Raw genomic sequence first — 18,507 nt, 5'->3', positions numbered from 1 at the left:
TTTAAATTCTTAATTTTTAGGTCATATATTTATGAATTTTTAATTTTACAAACATTCAATCTTTTGTTAGAAGAGTTTGCAAAAGAAAAAAAAAATTCATTTCACCCCTATTTTCTCAATTAAAGAAATAGCATATTTAAAAGTAAATTATCCCATGATATTTGTCAAATTTACCATACCAAAAAGATATTTTTTTTCTAAATTTTTAGTTATCTAATACAGTTTTCTTTTTATATAAATTAACCGACTTCTCAAATACAAAATTAGTAAAAGGAAAATTGCATCCATATCACCCACATTTTGAATATTGCGATATGGTAAAAAAATATATAGATATGACATACTGACCTTTATTTTTTATTAACATATTTTTTTTATTACAAAACTACCCTCACTAGTCCCAAATACACATGCTTTCCCTTTTCTTCCTCCTTTTGACAACCGGTCCAAATTCCTTTCCATCCTTTTTATCTTTGCAAAAATCAGCCGAACTTTAAGTTGATCTTGTGAAAATTCAAGTTTCGTTTTCTCCTTCTCTTTCTTGTTCCATCGGTTGTGAATTTGATTTGGTTAATTTCGAATTTTCCACATTTGGTGGAAATTCAAGTCCAAACCAAATATTCCAATGACTTAACGAAAGCTGCCATCTGGAACTTTACCTCGAAGTCCAATCGAAAATACCCATGGCTCTTTTCTCTTTACAGGTGTTGCAACGACTCTTTTTTATATTTTTATATTTGAAGACCCTAAATGACGAAGATGGCCAACATGAGTTTAACTCAACCGACACCTGTATGTTTCTGTGGACAAGAGATCTCAGGTTCAAATCCTCGTCCAAACATTTATTACAATACCTTTGCAAAAAAAAATTGATGAAGACAATGATATTTACAAAATTACACGGTTGCCCTCAACTTATAGCACTTAATATTTTTTTATTTTTAACACATTTTTTTATTTTAAATTTAGCTTGTGATAATTTATATTTGATACGTATTTGCTAGTGTGTTGTTTGTATCCAATTGTCATTATTTTTATTATATATTAAGTAATTCACAAGTATCCATGTGATTGATATATTATTGAGATATATGATTTTTATTAAATATTAAATCTACGTGATTGTCATATATGATTAATATCTTATTATGATACGGTTGCTATAAGATCACTATGTAATTTTTGTTTTTATGTTTGGTGTCATGTGATTACCAAGAGATCCAAATTTCATTTTTATTTGGTTTTCATTATTGGTATTATCTTATTTCAATAGGATAACAATATAAAACACTACTAAATATATTTCAAAGAATAGAAAATTAGATAACTATAAAAAAAACAATTAACTACTTAATTAAATAATTGAAGATAATCATATAACAATATAACAATTGCACGGTAATTAAATTTCATCTGCATGTTTCAACAAAAACTAACTAAAATTGAAAATAAAAGCAAAAGAATTGAAAATAAAAGCAATAGAAGATGATCATATGACAATCAGAGTAGTCAAATGATTATATCACAAGGTTAATTAAAAAAATAGAAAACAATAAGATGATAATGAGGAGATAATCAAATGATTATGTTACCAGGCTAACTAAAAATGAAAAAAAAAAAAAAATCCCCAAAGATAATTAAATGAAATAAGATAACAATCAAATTGTTGTAAAAAATTAGGACATTTTCGACTCTTTACTTCAAGCCTATTAGCAAATTTTGGTTGAATTGATCTAATTCCAAATTTCAAGTGACAAGTCTAATTTAGTTTTTTTTTTTTATTTTTCAATGATGCAAATGACCTTAATTTAACGTATGAATGAGTAATTGTTTAAAATTTTCTAACTTATGAATTATCAACTATTAGACACTAAATTGGAGGCAAAGAAACATACTTTTTAAATTGTTTCTTAAATGTTAGAAGAAAAATCCAAAGTTATTAAACTAATAGATACTTTCCAAAGTTAAAAACCAATATGCATTCTCCTGAAAAATAAATACCATTTATCAACTAAATTTGTAATTTATAAAAAATTGAAAATAGAAAAGAAAACTTAAAACAAAAATGACCATTTCTACCCCCCGCACTTGGTCCTCAAACTTTAAAATAATATGATAGACCATAAATACATCTGATGGGTTATTTGTTTTCCACTTAATAAATGTTTCTATCGATCAGGTACAAAACTAAAATTTAGAGTCATACTTCCCTCTCAAATGAGCCTACTCTGAGTAGGCGTACACAGCTTTCAAGTTTTCATGCTAATAATATGTAGGCGTACACACAGCTTTCAAGTTTTCATGCTAATAATATGACGGCCAACATAATCCTCGAGGAAAAGTGACAACGAAGACTAAACACTAGTTATGAGCAAATTCAATTAACAAAACAAAGGGAATCGTCAACAACCCTTAGGAATCTGATGAATGACGGTTTATAGAGCATGCCTTTAAAATCAAAGCCAGAGAAATCGAGTATGAATTATCAGATTCACAGTTATGATGATCATTCGTTTGAATAAAAAATCAGAAAGAGACATCTGATGAGTTTGTCATTAAAAGCATTCCTACAAATAACAACCCCCCCCTTCCCAAGAAAGAAAAAGAAAAAAAGAGAGAGAATACAACACATAAACTAAAAGGAGAAAAGAAGATCAGCTGACAAGTCCGATTGGAGAAATTACAGATAACTGATCAATCAAATCTGGACGATTTTCTGGTTCAACGTCTAAGTATTATCCAATCCCTTCCTCCAGGGCCCCCCATCGAGCCATAAGATTAGCACTTTTCATATAATCTCTGGAAAATCCACAGAAAAGGGAATCCTCCATGAATATCCACTAAGAAAATACCGCTAAGATGTTCATTCATAACAGTCTTATCAAAACACGTAACAATGTGCATTCTTATAGACACTAACCACTTCTTGATTAAAAAGTTGAGCTTCTCAACCAACTTGAGAAAATCACTACCGAAAGATAATAATAATAATTCAAATCGGTTGCCCCTTATCAATTTGCATCTCAATATGAACAAAAACAGGAATAAATGCAGATTGCATACAAAAGAAAACTTAGACCTTAGGGAACCCCCACTCAAATTCCGATCAAACAAGAGTACTTACTATCTTCTTGAAGGCAACGAAGCAGCAGCCATCCTGTCACCGCACATACAAATTAAGCTCATTAAACTTATGTTTCAATCACTCACAGTCAAGAGACATTGAGCAAAAGAACATTGATCGTGAATCCACATGCTAGAGGGTTTAGAATGATACCTCCCCTGATGTTTCCCAGAAAAATTGGCACTAGACCTCCCATCAGTCAAAGGTAAGCTTTGACTGCTCCCACTTGATGTTCTATCAAGAGCGGCCCCATTTTCAAACCCTAAAAACACGGATGATTCACCAGGTTTGGCTTCCGAGACATTCAGTTCACGACTATCCTTTGATCTTGTGAAAAGTTTTACGTTCAATAGGCCTCCACCAGCAGGCGAATGAAAACCATTTTTAGGTTGATTCTTCATTTGTATGCCCAGAGGAGAATCCTTCGTCATATTTGGAGTAAAAACAGAAGTCTTCTCGGATTTCATGTTTTTTGAATCAGCAGATGAAATCCTCTTTGACCGATTAGTATGAGCCATTGGGGTCATAGCAACAGAAGGCAAATGTGATGAATAATGAGATGAAGCCGCAGCTGCGGCGGCAACCTTAGCAAAAGCTGCAGTAGCTGCTATTGTCTTCTGTGCTCCTTCACGAAGCTGAATATAATCGCCCTCAATCACAAATAACTGATGACAAATTAAATTAAATTAATTTCTGTTTAAGATATTGCAACTTTTACAGCCATACACACTGCTAGAAATAAAAAGCCATTTAACATGCATCAAAGTTCTGGAGAGTCTCACTTCTGGATGACCAGCTACGAAGTCTTCGAGCTTACCATACTTCTTCTCATAATCACGCCAATGTAAAGGTGCAAGCATCTTGCACAGCCTATTCGGCAGCTGCGTTTGAAAGAGCAAATAGCAATTAAGAAAAAGCCCAGCAAAATATTGTTTTCTCAAAGTACAATCCACTTTGATAAAAGTGTACAAAATAAAACTCACTGTTGAACTTATTTGAATTCTACCACCAGCTGGAATAGTGCGAACAATGCAAGCCAATAATGCTCTTTCATCAAGGAGGGCAGTTTCTGATGTCTTCCCCACCATCATTGGAATTTTCAGCGCAGAAGAAACAAAAGCTTCAGGTACAACCGCCCCAGATCCGGAAGCATTGTTGATAGCCATTTCATTGACATTTACATTGTGAACGGAGGAAGAAGCAAAGGTTAATGTACTGACAGCAGGACTTAATTTTCCCCCACTTAACCCTTGCTCCTCGAGAACTTGATCACCTGCACCCAAATCATTTTGATCCTAGGCCAAACGAAGAATAGCTTAAGTTAAATAAATCTTGAACCAAATAAGCAATCACCAAGTAATGAAGGGAAGAAGGAACGAAGGGTTCACCTTTTCATTCTTGTGCTGAATAGAAGTGGAACCAATCCTTAAAGCATCATGAAATTGAGAGGTAACATGTTGCAAGCTTGTATCAGGTTGTAGGGGTACTTGGTATCCTCTATCCACCGATTCAAGCTAAAAAGGATATACGTATTGTTAAGATTTCAAAAACTAAACAAATCAGTAATTCATTAATCATTTGAAGTTTAAAATATATAGATGACCTGTGTTTCTCCAGTGGACAAGGAAAGCCCTGAATCAGATTCTCTTCTTTTGCTGGTATGAACATCCAGATAATCTGGTTCCAGAGCTTGCCCATTATCAGCCATTTCGTATGGGTAATTAGCACTTGATGTCATAATGCCTTGAACATTTTGAGTTGACTGAAGTTCATTCTGAACAGATACAGTGGAACCCTCTGAAACAATCTTGAGAAGATGCATAATATTTAATTTGCTTCCTACCATATGCAAAGGAAAATATATATATCAATAGCCACTTACCTGATCAGTCTGCCATGGTTGGATGGATGATAAAGTTGGTAATGATGAAAAATGCCCCATGTGAGATTGAGGAACTTGGGATGGTACAGAATGAGGAACTCCTGGTTGATGCATCAAAAAAGGATGCAGAGCCGCCATCTGCCCAGGTGGAAGATAGGGTGGCATCCCGGGGAGAGATGATGGAGCCATTGGAACTCCAGATACATGGTCAATCTAAAGCAAAGAAAGATCAGCCATATTATTAGAAAAGTCATCAATGTTTTTTCAGGTGTATATTGTAACTGCAACGAGATGGGGACTGTTGTTCAAAATTATTTCTACTTCATTTATTATTGATCCATGTACTGACTTTTAATACCAACAGTTCGACAGGGGAAGGACACGAAATTCCACCTGGATAGATGAATTGCTAGTCAAATTAAAAGATGAAACATTTTCTGGATTCCCATTTGGCAGTGCCCCATTATTCCCAGTTGAAGCTGCTCCACCTAATTGGTTACCAGTGGTTTGTCCATATTGTGGTACATCCTTAGAATTTGCCTGAGATATATTCGACTCGTCATTGTAAGTCCCACTTCTTTCCCTTGCATCAGCCAACTCAAGTTGGAGTTGTTGCAAGGCATGCACGTGAAGCCTCTCCATCTCTGCAAACTAATATTTAAAAAGAAAATAAGAACTAGAAAATTAACCATAATAAATTAAAAAAGCAGAGAAATACTGCTCTAGGCAAAATTAAACAAATAGCCCTAGTGTGCTGCAGTGGTTCCTGAATGAGAATTAAAATATTGAAAAATATGAAATCTGTCATTGTAGAGGTCATTAATAACGAGTTCGGAAAGGGGAAATCTGAAAATACAGCAGACCTCATAGATTTGATGACAAAATAAAATGATTTTGATGATCCAATGAAAGAAAATGAAAATTGAATATAATCATAATGACCTCTACAATAATAAGCAATCACAAAGAAAAAAAAGAACCAACCTGGCGCTGGCAACCAAGCCATAGCTGGTTATACTGCTCTGTACGTTCACGCAATTCAGCCTGTAAGGAATGGTTAGTAGTTGATTGCAAAGCGTCCATTTCCTGGACACGAGCAATCCAAGCATGGGCTTCCCTCAATTGTTCATCTTTGTACAAAATGGTTTCTTGAGCAATCCTATGCTGAATAATAGCAAACTATAAGATATTTATGAAGTTATGTAGTTGTTTTGCAATATAACCATATACAACCATATGAATGATAATACCAGGGGGAAATTGATTGTAACAAATAAAATCGTCTTTTATATGAGAACAATCACTTTCATGGAGGAAAAAAAATGAAAGAACACACAGGCGTACACACACACACACAAAAAAAAAAAAAAAAGCCCACAAATAAGGGAAAAGAGTCCCTTTACAAGAAAGGACTCCAACTATACAAAATTTTGCCTAAAGCTTCGAGAAAATCAAAAGAATTTCCTCCTCAATCACTCTATTAACACTCATCCTCACCCCACTCTCAAGTAACAGATATCCAATATGATTATTTTCCTTTCTACTACTAACCACTCTGTTGAAGAAACTAATATTGCAGTTCCCTTCCTTGGCCCATTTAACTTTAGCCTTTTGACTCCAACTGACATTTTCCTTTCTAATTAACTCTTGGAAATCCCTTTTCAAGTCATCCCTCTCCACTCTCAGACTTCTGCCTACAGGACCACCCAACTTGAGACTGTCAATTTCCTCAATTTTGCCTAAAATTTCCTTCTTAATAAACTTCTCTACTCCACACTTTAAGGTTTCCTTTAAGCCTCCTCAGCTTTCCCATCAGACGATAACCTCCCACTTCCCTTGGACTGTCATGCTCCACCAATTTAAAATATGACCCTTAAAATTCAAATGATCCAACCATATATTCTCAAAACAAACTGGGCACGAGCTCCATTTTTATATTCCAAAATTTGAATTAATTTAATGCATATTATTTATTTTTCTATTTTAAGTTTTTATATTTAAATTTAAATTTATATTTTATCTACCAAATAAAAACTTACAATCCACAATACAAAAAATTTAGATTCCAATACACGTTCCATTTTATGATTTAGCAATATTGTTCTCTGTTATAAGGCAGCAGAAGATTTGGACCATATCTTTTCAAGTTGTTACTATGAGAGTACCATCTGGGATTACTTTGCTCATATATTTGGTAGGAAATTGCTCGCCCCAGAGCAGTAGGTAATTTCATTGAGGAATACCTCCTCAATCCGCTTGTTGAGGAGAAAGGCAAATTTCTTTGGAGTGCTACCACCTGTGCGATCTTGTGGTTTTTATGGGGTGAACGGAATAATAGAATTTTTAGTGTTATGGAGAGGGACTAAGGATCTTTGGGTCACTTGTTCGTTATCACGTTTCGCTCAAGGCTTTGATATCGAAAGCATTTTGTAATTATCCTTCAGGTCTTATTTACCTTAGCTACGATCTTTTCTTGTAGTGGACTTTCTCAAGGCTTGGCTTTTGCCGCCCTTGTAATTTTCTCATTATATCTCAGTGAAATTGTCTTTATTCATCAAAGAAAAATGTATGTGTATTGTGATTACAAGACATTCTTTAGATGAAAAATCCACATGTTGAAAGGAGAAAGGTTAAAACAAACATCCAAGCAATAAAAAAACAAATTGCCTATGCCAAGAGAAAACTCAAACAAGAAATAAATACATTTAGAAGTAATTGAGAAAATGGATGTATTGTGATCACTAGACACTTCTTAGATGCTAAATGATGTAGTAGGAATAGGATATTATGGTAAAATCCTTAATCTATTAAGATTAGGATTAATTTATGTTATTTATTAGGAATAAGGGTTAGTTTCTTTTATTAATTAGAATTAGGATTAGTTTGCTATAAATAGAGTACCTGTCTTCTTGTATTCACAACTTTTAAGAATTCTCTCATTTGAGTACTACATCAAATTGGTATTAAAGCAACCATTTGGGCCAATATAGGTGGAAGACCAGGAAACTCTTCATGACACCAATCACAAGAGGGAGCTATCACAAGAGGAGCTTTATGAGTTGTGTTTGTTGCCAAACAACAAACATCTAACAAGGGGGAACCCTTAAACTTCCAAAAAAAATTATCAAGATTTTGAAAAAATGGACTATTACCACTCAAGGAAGATGACGAAGAAAAAAATAGAGCAGTTGAAAGAGTTAAGAAAGTCAAAGTTACTCCAAAAAGCAGCACTGGAATTCTGATTCTAGTGATTCAGAAGAAGAATTCCAACGTAATAATTTCACCCGTGCTCGATTTTCTCAAGGAACCTATCATTATCCACATTTAAAATTTGATTATAGTGATTCTAGCGATTCCAACAAAGATTCTAATGCAGTTTGGAATGGACTAACAAGGATGGACACGAACTAAATACAACAGTGCCAAAATTATCAAGACATATGATGAACCTTCCTCAACGAGTAGAAAAGAACATAAGAGATGAATGAAGAAGACCTACCCAAATGGTAGCAGAAAGAAGTTTTTCATTTGAAAGAGAGCGAAATACCAATTCGAGCAGGATGTTGATGTTTTCATAAATATTATGACCAAGTCCAAGAAGAAAGAGAAGAAGATAAAATCCACATACCTTCATTCGGTGGAAATTCGGACTTGGAAACTTTCCTCGATTGGATGAAGAATGTTGAGAACTTTTTCGATTATATAAACACACCGGAAGACAAAAAAGTAGAATTAATTGTCTTCAAGTTGAAATCAAGGGCGTTGGTTGGTGGAATCAAATCCAGTTGGCTAGAAAGTTGATGGGCAAAAGACTAATAGAAAATTGGCAACGAATGTTGAAGATGATGAAATTTAGATTCTTACCACCAGATTATGAACAAATTCTTTATCAACAAAATCAGAAAAATATGTGAAAGAATCAAACTATGGCTGACTTTACCGAGAGAATAGAAAAAAGGCTGCAAAAACAGAGAAAACCACATGGGAAAAACCTTTCAACAATTATCCACATAGAAATACAGAGGCTAGAAAGCAATCTCAATTTGATAGCGCTTTAGGGACAAAATGGTGTAAACCAAAGTATACTTTTCTGGAAATTTTCTCTTATCTTCCCAATATGGTGAAGATGTTTATTTATAATAGGATTTTTACAACAGAAAACTGTTTTAGTTGTAACAACTTTAACAGTTTTGGTTAGTTAGCTAGGTAGTTTATTTAGTTACATCACAACAACTAAAGACGATGAGCTGAGTAATAATGGTAAAAGGTGCGAGTAAAAGCTCACTTTGGACGAAGAAGAAATTAAAGAAGCTATTTTCAAAAAGGAGAGGGTGCAACAACCTAATTAAGAGGAAAATTCGGGAAACCCACATAAAATTACATTTGGGTACTTAGATGAAATTGCCGATCAGGCAAAGGTGACAAAAAGTAAACACCCGACAAAAAGGAAGAAAATTGCTTGCCCGACGAAGGAAACAATTGGAAGACAGCTGACATCCCATTCAAAATCGTTCCCCAGATAGAGGAAGATGAAGCAACACTGCGAGATGAACGACTTAGTGAAAATTGTTGCCAAATTTTTCTTTCTGGCCTGACCCAAAAGGCACATTCTCAGTTCCGGTTCCATAATTATTTTCACAATTCATCCATCCATTTTCCTTCTCTTAACCCAACCCAGATGCTCCAATCTATTCCAAACAAAAAAAATTTGGTTTTCTCAACCCATGACCCACACATTTTCACCCAAAATCATCTCAAAACCCAGCTCGGTTTTGAACTCCATCCAATATTAATACAATATGTCATCTGGCCCATATTTAAACCTACTGAAGAAATAACAAACCAACCACAATTGGACTATTATCACACTTACAAAATGGGCTTTTATTCATTTTATGAGAAATATACATATTCTTTGACAACAGAGTTCTTTTTTACTACATTAGTTCTACGATCAATTGACAGAAATAGCAGAATTGAGATATTATTGACGTTGGATGTTTCTAGATGACTCCATTCGACTGGCTTACTTTTTTATTTTTACCTTCATTTTCATTTTAAAACTTGAAGGTGAGTTTACTTTTTGGAGAGATAGAATGTGGTAGTAGGAATAGGATATAATGGTAAAATCCTCAATCTATTGGGATTATGATTAGTTTCTTTTATTTATTAGGATTAAGGGTTTAGTTTTTTTAATAATTAGAATTAGAATTAGGATTAGTTTAGTACTCGTATTCTTGTATTCAAAACTTTCAAATATTAATAAAATTCTCTCATTTGAGTTAAATTAATAAATCTATAGGTCAAAAGAAGAAATTTTAAATTCAACATCCTCCCAATAAAAAGATTCAAACTGTCCATGCCAAGTTTAAGCTTGAACCCACTGAACCCCATCCTTGTAAAGCACCAATGTTTACAAGATTCAAGAAATAAAGTACACCATTTAAAAGCAGCAAATTTCTAGCTTGCCCAAAGATGAGAGGCAGAGACTACTCCACAGCATTAAGAACCATTATTTATTGTACCTGGCTATCTGCATTATAACAAGTTTTTTCTCCAGCACATGGACTCTTTTTTTACTTTACTTCTTATGACTTCTCTAGCACATGTACTCGCTTTTATTTGTTTCTTCGAAAACATTGTAGTATTGAATTAAACAAATTGAATCTATTTTTTCAAGTTTCTGCAGTATTGATACTCCTTGGGAACATAATATGAGTTCATAAACCAGAACACCCAACTTAATCCAACATTCTGATGTGTTTTCTTAATCTACATCCTTCACAAAGAAATGAATTGAAAAACTCTAAAAGTTTCTTCATCAAACAATACCATGCAACAATGTTTAAAAAGGATAGTAAAACGGAAGAATGATGATGTAATGGTGTTTAAAGAGGATAGTAAAAAGGAAGAAAGATGGTATAGAGAAATTTATTTTCAACTTAATCAGGAAGAACAATTCAACAACAAAAAAGAAAATATAATAAAAAGACACTTGGGAAAGCAACAAACCTGCTCCTGTAACTCAAGAAGCTGCCGCTCTTTCTCATGAATGTGTTCTTGAAGTTCATGCAATTGTTTTATTTGCTGAGCTCTTTCGGCTTCAGAATGATCACGTTCTCTCCTACAAAGGATATTTTCTAATTTTCATAACTTTATGACTTAATATGGCAGTGTTGTATAATACAAATCCATAATAGAAGAAACACCATTTACAGCAGAGCCAAGAAAAATGAAGATTGTATATAATGTACTGCAATAAAATTAACATACTAAAGAATGTGTTAGGATGTTAGCGTAAGCAAAAAGTAAAATCAATGGCAAAAGGGAAAAGTTGAAGGACTTCTACAAAAAAAAGTAACCTGTAAGTCGCTATTTCTTTATCTTGTTCCCGCAGAAGATCATCCTTGGCCCAAGCCTGTGAAAAAGTTATAGAATAAAAGAGTTGATGGAAAAAACAAATCATTCCAAAACATTCTTATGCAAGCAAATCAAGCATGAGGAAAAAACAACAGACCGCTTCGTTGTCTAATTTAATTGATTGCAATTCCCTATCTTTATCTTCTATTTTCCTTTCCAGTTCGCGAATAGCCTGGTCTCTTTCACATAGTTGTTCCTGTACAGCCACAAAATGTCTCATTTAAGTATCAAACTAGTCCGCATCTAATCACGGTTCCAGTAATCAATTAAACACAAAATCTTGTGTCATGCACACATCTTTAGTGGGATGAGTGGATATATAATGTCACGATTCACGAAGCTCATTGGCCAAAACAATAACTTCCAATGATCAACCCAATAAACAATGCAACTGGCAAAATGAATTTCTGAACCATAAATGATAAAGAAGATTTTAAAATAAAATAAAAGCAGCTAAAAACCTATTATAATAAAATCTTCTTCAGACAACTTGCCCAGTTAAAGAAAGTAAGAACCTGCATCTTGATGGCAGCATTACTGTGTTCTTTCATTTGACCATCAAAACTCTTTTGCATTTCCAATATTTCTGATCTTGCAATAACTTGTGCTCTAAGTTCTATCTCCATCTGTTGAAGATCCTCTCTTTGTCTAGCAACATCATTGAGCCGCCGCTGCAAAATATCATTATCTGGATTCCCATCAATTGAAATTGAACAGAAGTCAACATGAAGGGGTTCCCTTCCCTGCTGCACCTTGACATAGAGCAAATCATCTTCACTACAATGATTCGTGAGGTTCTATAAAGATAATTCCAATGCCAGAACCTTCTTACCTCATATATAGTCCTTTCATCCGACTGTGTCAACTTTGCTCTTTCCATTTCCTGCACATAAAATAAGCTTCAATTTCAACCAAACTCGTAAAGGTTACAACTCCCACGTGATGCTAATTGAACGGAAGTTTAGAAACTGGGACAGGATATGAGCTAACTTCATTATGCTCGGGGTGATGTTCAATCGAATCTGAAAGAAGACCATCTGCTTTCTATCACTCTACTAAAAGAACGCAATTCTATCAACGTGAAGATACCCGTTGAAAGCAAACAGAGTAGAGTACTCTCTTTGGACCACTTTATGTCGTCCTTGATCAAAATAAATATACGCTGTACTCTCATTTACCAAACAGGAAGCAGGAGCAGACGCACAACTAGTGTACTGCTTCCAGACCAGACAACAAGGCAAACTTAAACACGAAAAAAAAAACAATGATGAGGGAAGCCCTACCTCATCGGCGGCATCTCGGGCGGAGTGATTGTCAGCAACGGCTCGCCATTCTTGGCGGGAGAGCTGGGGAGAATGCATGGTGAGAGAAGCACCACGCGCTGCAGCCGTGGCTTCCATAAAAGGATAAAAGCGTGCGTCAATGCTCCAAATCGGTGTGTCTGAACCTCTGGGAATGTCCAGAAACCCTAGCTCCGGGGAGGGTCGAAGGAGACCCAGGAACTGAGATGTGCGATGGGGCGTGCAGAGAAGAAATATTGGAATCAAGCAGTGGCGGATTTGGAGGGCTGGAAACACAATACACCGAGTAAGAAGAGAACGACGGCGACGGGAAAAAGGAAAGGGGAGAAGGAAAAGGGGAGAAAGGAAGGCGAACGACGACAGGAGGGCCAATTTATTTTGGGGAAAGAGGCTTTTTAGGAATTTTTATTTTTATTGAGGACAAACTGTGATTTTTACTAAAAACCACTCAAGTACTTGTAATGTAACAACTCTTCTTTCTTCTCTATTACACAAAGGGGTGTTGAAAAATCAGGCCAATCTGATTATCCAGTCCAACCATTTGGGTTGATGTGAGCTGCACAATTTAAATAAATAAATATATATACATATATCGAGTCAGGTTTCATCCTATTTTGAATGAATTTAAATGTAAACTTAGATTTTACATGAAATAGGGTATAATGTGTTTGAAGGTAAACACTTACTATAGATTTATGGTTTAAAGTTTAAACATTTAGGGTGAATTTGATTTATGGTTTAAAGTTTAAACATTTAGGGTGAATTTGGAGAAGGGAAAGAGCTATGGGAAAAAATGACTATGATAATTCTAGGATTATAATCATCCTGTTACTATGATAATATGTGTTTGAGGGAAGGAATATGAATGGTAGTATTATAATAGTATGCGTTGTTGTAGTATTATGATAATATGCATTGGGGGAGGGGTTAGGAGTGTAGTAGGGAAATTTGTAAGGTTATTTAACTCTAATCCCCAATTTTGCAAAGTCTTGGCTCAAACAAGATTTGGACCAAAACCTTTTTCCCAATCCCTTTAATTCCCCACCTCAAACACACTCATAATACATTAACCACTAACCATTATGAATTGACTTAGTGGTAGAAGAGAGACATAGTTACTGAAGTTAAAGTAACCTCAAAATAAAAATTGAGTATGAGGCATCACTAATTAGTTTTTGTACTAGAGAAAAACTTTAATAATACTCAAAATGAAACCACCTAGTATTTAGATGTAAATTTTCGAGACCTTTTGACATTGTTCTAAATTGGGTCGTTTTTTTGTAAACAATGGCATTGGCCATTTTTCAAATGTTTTTGGGTGTCACCTTCGTCCATAATTAGGGAGCACCAATCATATGATCCCTAGCCCTATTCATATGTCTTAGACCATGTCAAAGATACATTTCAACACTTATCAATCCACAATCCTTAAAGTAGGGAGGGGAAAAAATGAAAAAAATTCGTTGGAGGACTAGTTTTGACACAAACACAAAAACTGAGTCGGGAGCAGCACTTAACAATTTGTTTTAGATAAATCAGCATTCCTCAAAATAAAACTACTTACTAGTTAGATGTAGATTTTGTGGATTTTTTTAACGTGGCAAAAAATGATCATTTTTTGTAGGGCATAACATTAGCCTTTTTCCGAACGTTTTGGAGGCCACTTTAGTCCAACACTAAGAAGCACCAATTCTAACCATTAGATCATTCTCATGTGCTATTGACCATGCCAAAGTTATGAACCCACACTTATCAGCCCATAATCATTGACTAAAGAGGTGCAAGATACAAAAAAAAAAAAAAAAAAAAAAAACCCTTCGAAGACTAGTTTTGAGACAAAAATAAAAATTGAGTCTAGAGCATTACTGCTCGGTTTTTGTGAAGAAAAACTTTAATATTACTCAAAATGAGACCACGCATTAGTTAGATGTGAATTATCGAGACATTTTGACATTATTGTTCTAAATTGGATCGTTTTTTGAAGGCTATAACATTGACCATTCTCTTATGCCATTAACCATACCAAAGTTATGAACCCACACTTATCAGTCCACAACCATCGTACTAAAGAGGTGCAAGTTAAAAAGAAATAAAAAAAAACAAAGAAAACCCTTCGAATACTAGTTTTGAGACAAAAATAAAAATTGAGTCTGATACATCATTGATCAGTTTTTGTGAAGAAAAACTTTAATATTGCTCAAAATGAGACCACCTAATAGTTAAGTGTGAATTTTCAAGACTTTTTCACATTGTTCTGAATTGGGTCATTTTTTGTAAACAATGACATTGACCATTTTTCAAACGTTTTGGGTGTCACCTTAGTCCACTATTAAGGAGCACCAATCATGAGCCCTAGCCCTATTCATGTGTCTTAGACGAAGTCAAAGATACATTTCGACACTTATCAATCCCACAATCCTTAAAGTAGGGCAAAAACAAATGAAAAAATTTGTTGGAGGACTAGTTTTGACGCAAAAACAAAAAGTGAGTTGGGAGCAGCACTTAACAATTTGTTTTGGACAAAAGTTCACCATTCCTCAAAATAAAAGGACTTTGTAGTCAGATATGAATTCTGTGATTTTTTTTTAAAGTGGCAAAAAATGGCTATTTTTTTGTAGGCTAGAACATTGGCTTTTTTCCGAACATTTTTGGGGGCCACTTTAGTCTAACACTAATAAGCACCAATTCTGACAGTTAGCTCATTCTCCTGAGTGATTGGCTATGCCAAAGTAATGAACACACTTTTATGCAAATCTAAAATGAAATATTACTGGATTTTAGGAAGTCTGTAAATATTAGTTACAATGTATGTTAATTAAACAATTTAAAAACCAAAAACTGAAGTTAGATATTTTTTAAAACAACGATCCCCTTTATTATCCTACAATTTCTCATTAGAAAACGTACAACGCCCCAAACTAAAACAAAAAATAAAAACCAAACCCCAATTTTCATCATTCATTTCCCCAAACTGGGTCTTCTTCATTCGTCTCTACCTCTCAACCCTAAACGACGCTAAACCCTAAAAAACCCTAAACCCAAAAACACCCTATACTCAAAAAACCCTAAACCTCGAAAAACCCTAAACCCTAAAAGAACCCTAACCCCAAAAAACCTTGGCCCAAAGAACCTTGGCCCCAAAGAACCTCGAACCAAAAAGAACCCTAAACCCCAAGAAAAACTCTGACCCCAAAAAACCCTCAACCCAAAAATCCCTAAACCCCAAAAAACCTTAAACCCTAAACCTCTATTCACTACTACAAAAAAGGGTTTACTTGACACTAGCGACTTTTACATACTTGACGTTTTTATTAAAAAAACGTCAAGTATTGACCATTTTAAAGAAAAAACATCAAGTATAGTTTCAAAAAAATGAAGTTTTCACACAATTTCCCGAACTATTTTACATTAGCTTTTACTTGAATCTGCTAGATTTCAGATTAATCTGCTAGATTTCAGACTAGTCCTTCGCGGAGGGAAATACAAGATTTTGCTAGGTTTTGGGCCTATAAAGTAGCAAGAAATCATGAAAAATCAGTCAAAATTAGACAATTATCGTTAAATATCAATCTTTGATTTACTATGAAAAAGAAGCAAAAAAGCCGGGAAAACGCAATGAAAAAATCAAGCCTAGGACAGGTAAAAGAAATTCAATTGATCACTTATGGTTTCTGGTCCGGATACTGACAGGTCTATTCTTGGACGTTTTTTTTCGCGTCAAGTATAAGAGAGATTTTACTTGACGTTTTTTTCGTGTCAAGTAAAAGTTCGGTATACTTGACGCGAACAAAACGTCAAGTATAGTTTGAAGAAAGTAATTTTTGTGAAATTTTTTGAATTATTTTACGTTACCTTTTACTTGACGCTTTTTTTCACGTCAAGTATAGTGCAAAATTTACTTGATGGTATTTTATCGTCAAGTATAGTGCATATTTTACTTGACATTTTTTTCACGTCAAGTATAGTTAATATTTACTTGACGCGAAAACAACGTCAACTATAGTTAACATTTTTATTTTGTCAAGTAGAAAAATATAAAAATACTTTTTATTTCTCTCATTTCATGAAATTAATTTATTAAAATAAACTTATTAAAAATTATTTTATTAAAATTTTCCCTCCTTTCTTTTCTCATTTTATTTCACTATAAATCTTATAGTGACAAAGTTCATCTCACTATAAAAAATTAGTGACAAAGTTTTAGTGGCACAAATAATTTTTGTCCATAAAAGTTCCTTTATCGCGACGCAAAAAGAATATGTCACGTTTTTAATTTGTGCCACTAAAAAAATTAGTAACACACAAAAACATGTTACTAAAAATTAAATAATTTTAGCAACTAACTTAAATGTTTGTTAAAACTTCAAATTTTCACCCATACTTTTAACTTTCCTCCAATTTTTCAGTAATGAATTTATTAAATATATATTCTCTTTTATCTTCTCTCTCTTCTAAAAAAACTCCTCCCATAAACCGACCTTTTAAAAACATTGTTCTTTAATTTTTTTTCCACATTTACTAAAAACCAAAATTTCCTCCTGTTTTTATAAGAAAAGAAAAAAAGTCTCTCTTTTATTTTCCCCTCTTTTCCCCTTCTCTAAAATTTCCCCAATTTTCCCGTTTTTCCAATCTCCCTCCCTTTCACCATACACCTTGCCTTTACTTCGTCGTGCACGCCCTCGCAACCCCTTGTCGCACGCGCCGCAACTCTTCTTTCCACGCCGCACGCCACTACAACCCTCGTAGCACGCCGCACGCCGCCACCAAGTTTTTTCAAGGTAACCTTCTCTATCGAATTGGTGCTATAAATGATCCGGGGTTCGTGAGGTGAGGTTTTCTAGCATAGGGGATTACAAGAGCTTTACAATGATTGCTGAAACATCATAGACCATACTGATAAGCTTTGAACATTCTCTAATTACACGAAATCGATTCAAAGAAAGACAATTTGAAACGACGAATACAGAAATCAATTCAACCAAAATCGTCAACATAGTCGAAGTAGAAGGTCTTTTTCTTTCATTACACTCCTATGGCCGACGATTTATAGCTTATAATTCTTCTCTATTGTTGCTTTCAAATTTCAATCTGTGATGCAGTGTACTTGGGAGTAGAAGACGTGGTACAATGGGAGAAATGGAACAATCAAAGATATGGTTGTTAGAAGGTAAAATATGACTTCTTAATTGGCTGTTCTGTTTCAGCCCATATTGTGTTTGGGGTAATGCTTGACTGAATTTAACCCAATTAGTTTTGCAGAAAGAGTGTGAATGTTGGAAATGGTGGTTGCGCTTGATAATTTAAGTTATTTTTAGCTTGCCCAGTTAAGAAAATAGCATCTCCCAAACTTGTAGATTAAGTTATCTGATCATTGAGACATGTTCAAGCTTCTACTTTTAAGTTTTTGTAATTTTACTTCTTCTCTTCTTTCAGGTTTTTTTTTTAAAGTTCACTTTCTAGTTTAATCCTCTGCCATTGGAATGTTCTGCAAATCATCTAATTAAATCCATAAATTGGTATCCAATTTTCCATCTTTTCCATAAATTTGCAATGCCAAGCTGGTTATATGTTGAACTTTTGTTGAGTTTCTATGAAGAAATATATATGTTATGTGATTCTGTTTATATAAAAATTTTAGTGAGCCAATGTTAAGCAGTGGTACATTTAGTCATAATGAATTGTCCTACTCGATGAAACCAATAGTGTACATTACTTTGCGTCTGCACTCTTGTTAGGAATAAGCTTAAAAAGCGGAGTTATGATATTTTTTCCTGCTTATA

The 18,507-nt window shown here is 34.2% G+C and overlaps 1 protein-coding gene and 1 long non-coding RNA gene across 4 annotated transcripts; one reads left to right on the top strand and one right to left on the bottom strand.

Annotated features, from left to right (window-relative positions):
- Nucleotides 1–2,421: 2,421 nt before the first annotated feature.
- LOC101218478 lies at nucleotides 2,422–13,145 on the bottom strand. 3 transcript variants are annotated; one of them, XM_011656267.2, is made up of 16 exons: nucleotides 12,710–13,145; nucleotides 12,259–12,309; nucleotides 11,942–12,178; nucleotides 11,524–11,622; nucleotides 11,369–11,424; nucleotides 11,019–11,130; nucleotides 5,991–6,170; nucleotides 5,400–5,657; nucleotides 5,007–5,219; nucleotides 4,728–4,931; nucleotides 4,513–4,638; nucleotides 4,108–4,419; nucleotides 3,907–4,005; nucleotides 3,278–3,789; nucleotides 3,125–3,157; nucleotides 2,422–2,799 (listed from the first exon to the last, which is right to left on the bottom strand). In XM_011656267.2, coding segments are annotated over exons 1-16 (2,610 nt in total). In that variant the 5' UTR covers nucleotides 12,827–13,145; the 3' UTR covers nucleotides 2,422–2,798. The 3 variants fall into 3 exon arrangements, with proteins under 3 accessions (XP_011654569.1, XP_011654571.1, XP_011654570.1); XM_011656269.2 differs by having other exon boundaries at nucleotides 4,728–4,898; XM_011656268.2 differs by having other exon boundaries at nucleotides 11,942–12,172.
- Nucleotides 13,146–17,302: 4,157 nt separating this feature from the next.
- Nucleotides 17,303–18,301, top strand: LOC116403804. The gene is made up of 2 exons (XR_004216637.1): nucleotides 17,303–17,735; nucleotides 17,827–18,301. It is a non-coding gene; the product is annotated as an uncharacterized LOC116403804 (long non-coding RNA).
- The last annotated feature ends 206 nt before the right edge of the window (nucleotides 18,302–18,507 follow it).

The sequence above is a fragment of the Cucumis sativus genome, chromosome 5 (assembly GCF_000004075.3).
Source record: "Cucumis sativus cultivar 9930 chromosome 5, Cucumber_9930_V3, whole genome shotgun sequence".
In the NCBI taxonomy this organism is placed as follows: Eukaryota; Viridiplantae; Streptophyta; class Magnoliopsida; order Cucurbitales; family Cucurbitaceae; genus Cucumis; species Cucumis sativus.
Note: the sequence above shows the minus strand (reverse complement) of the source record. Positions and strands in the feature narration are given on the sequence as shown.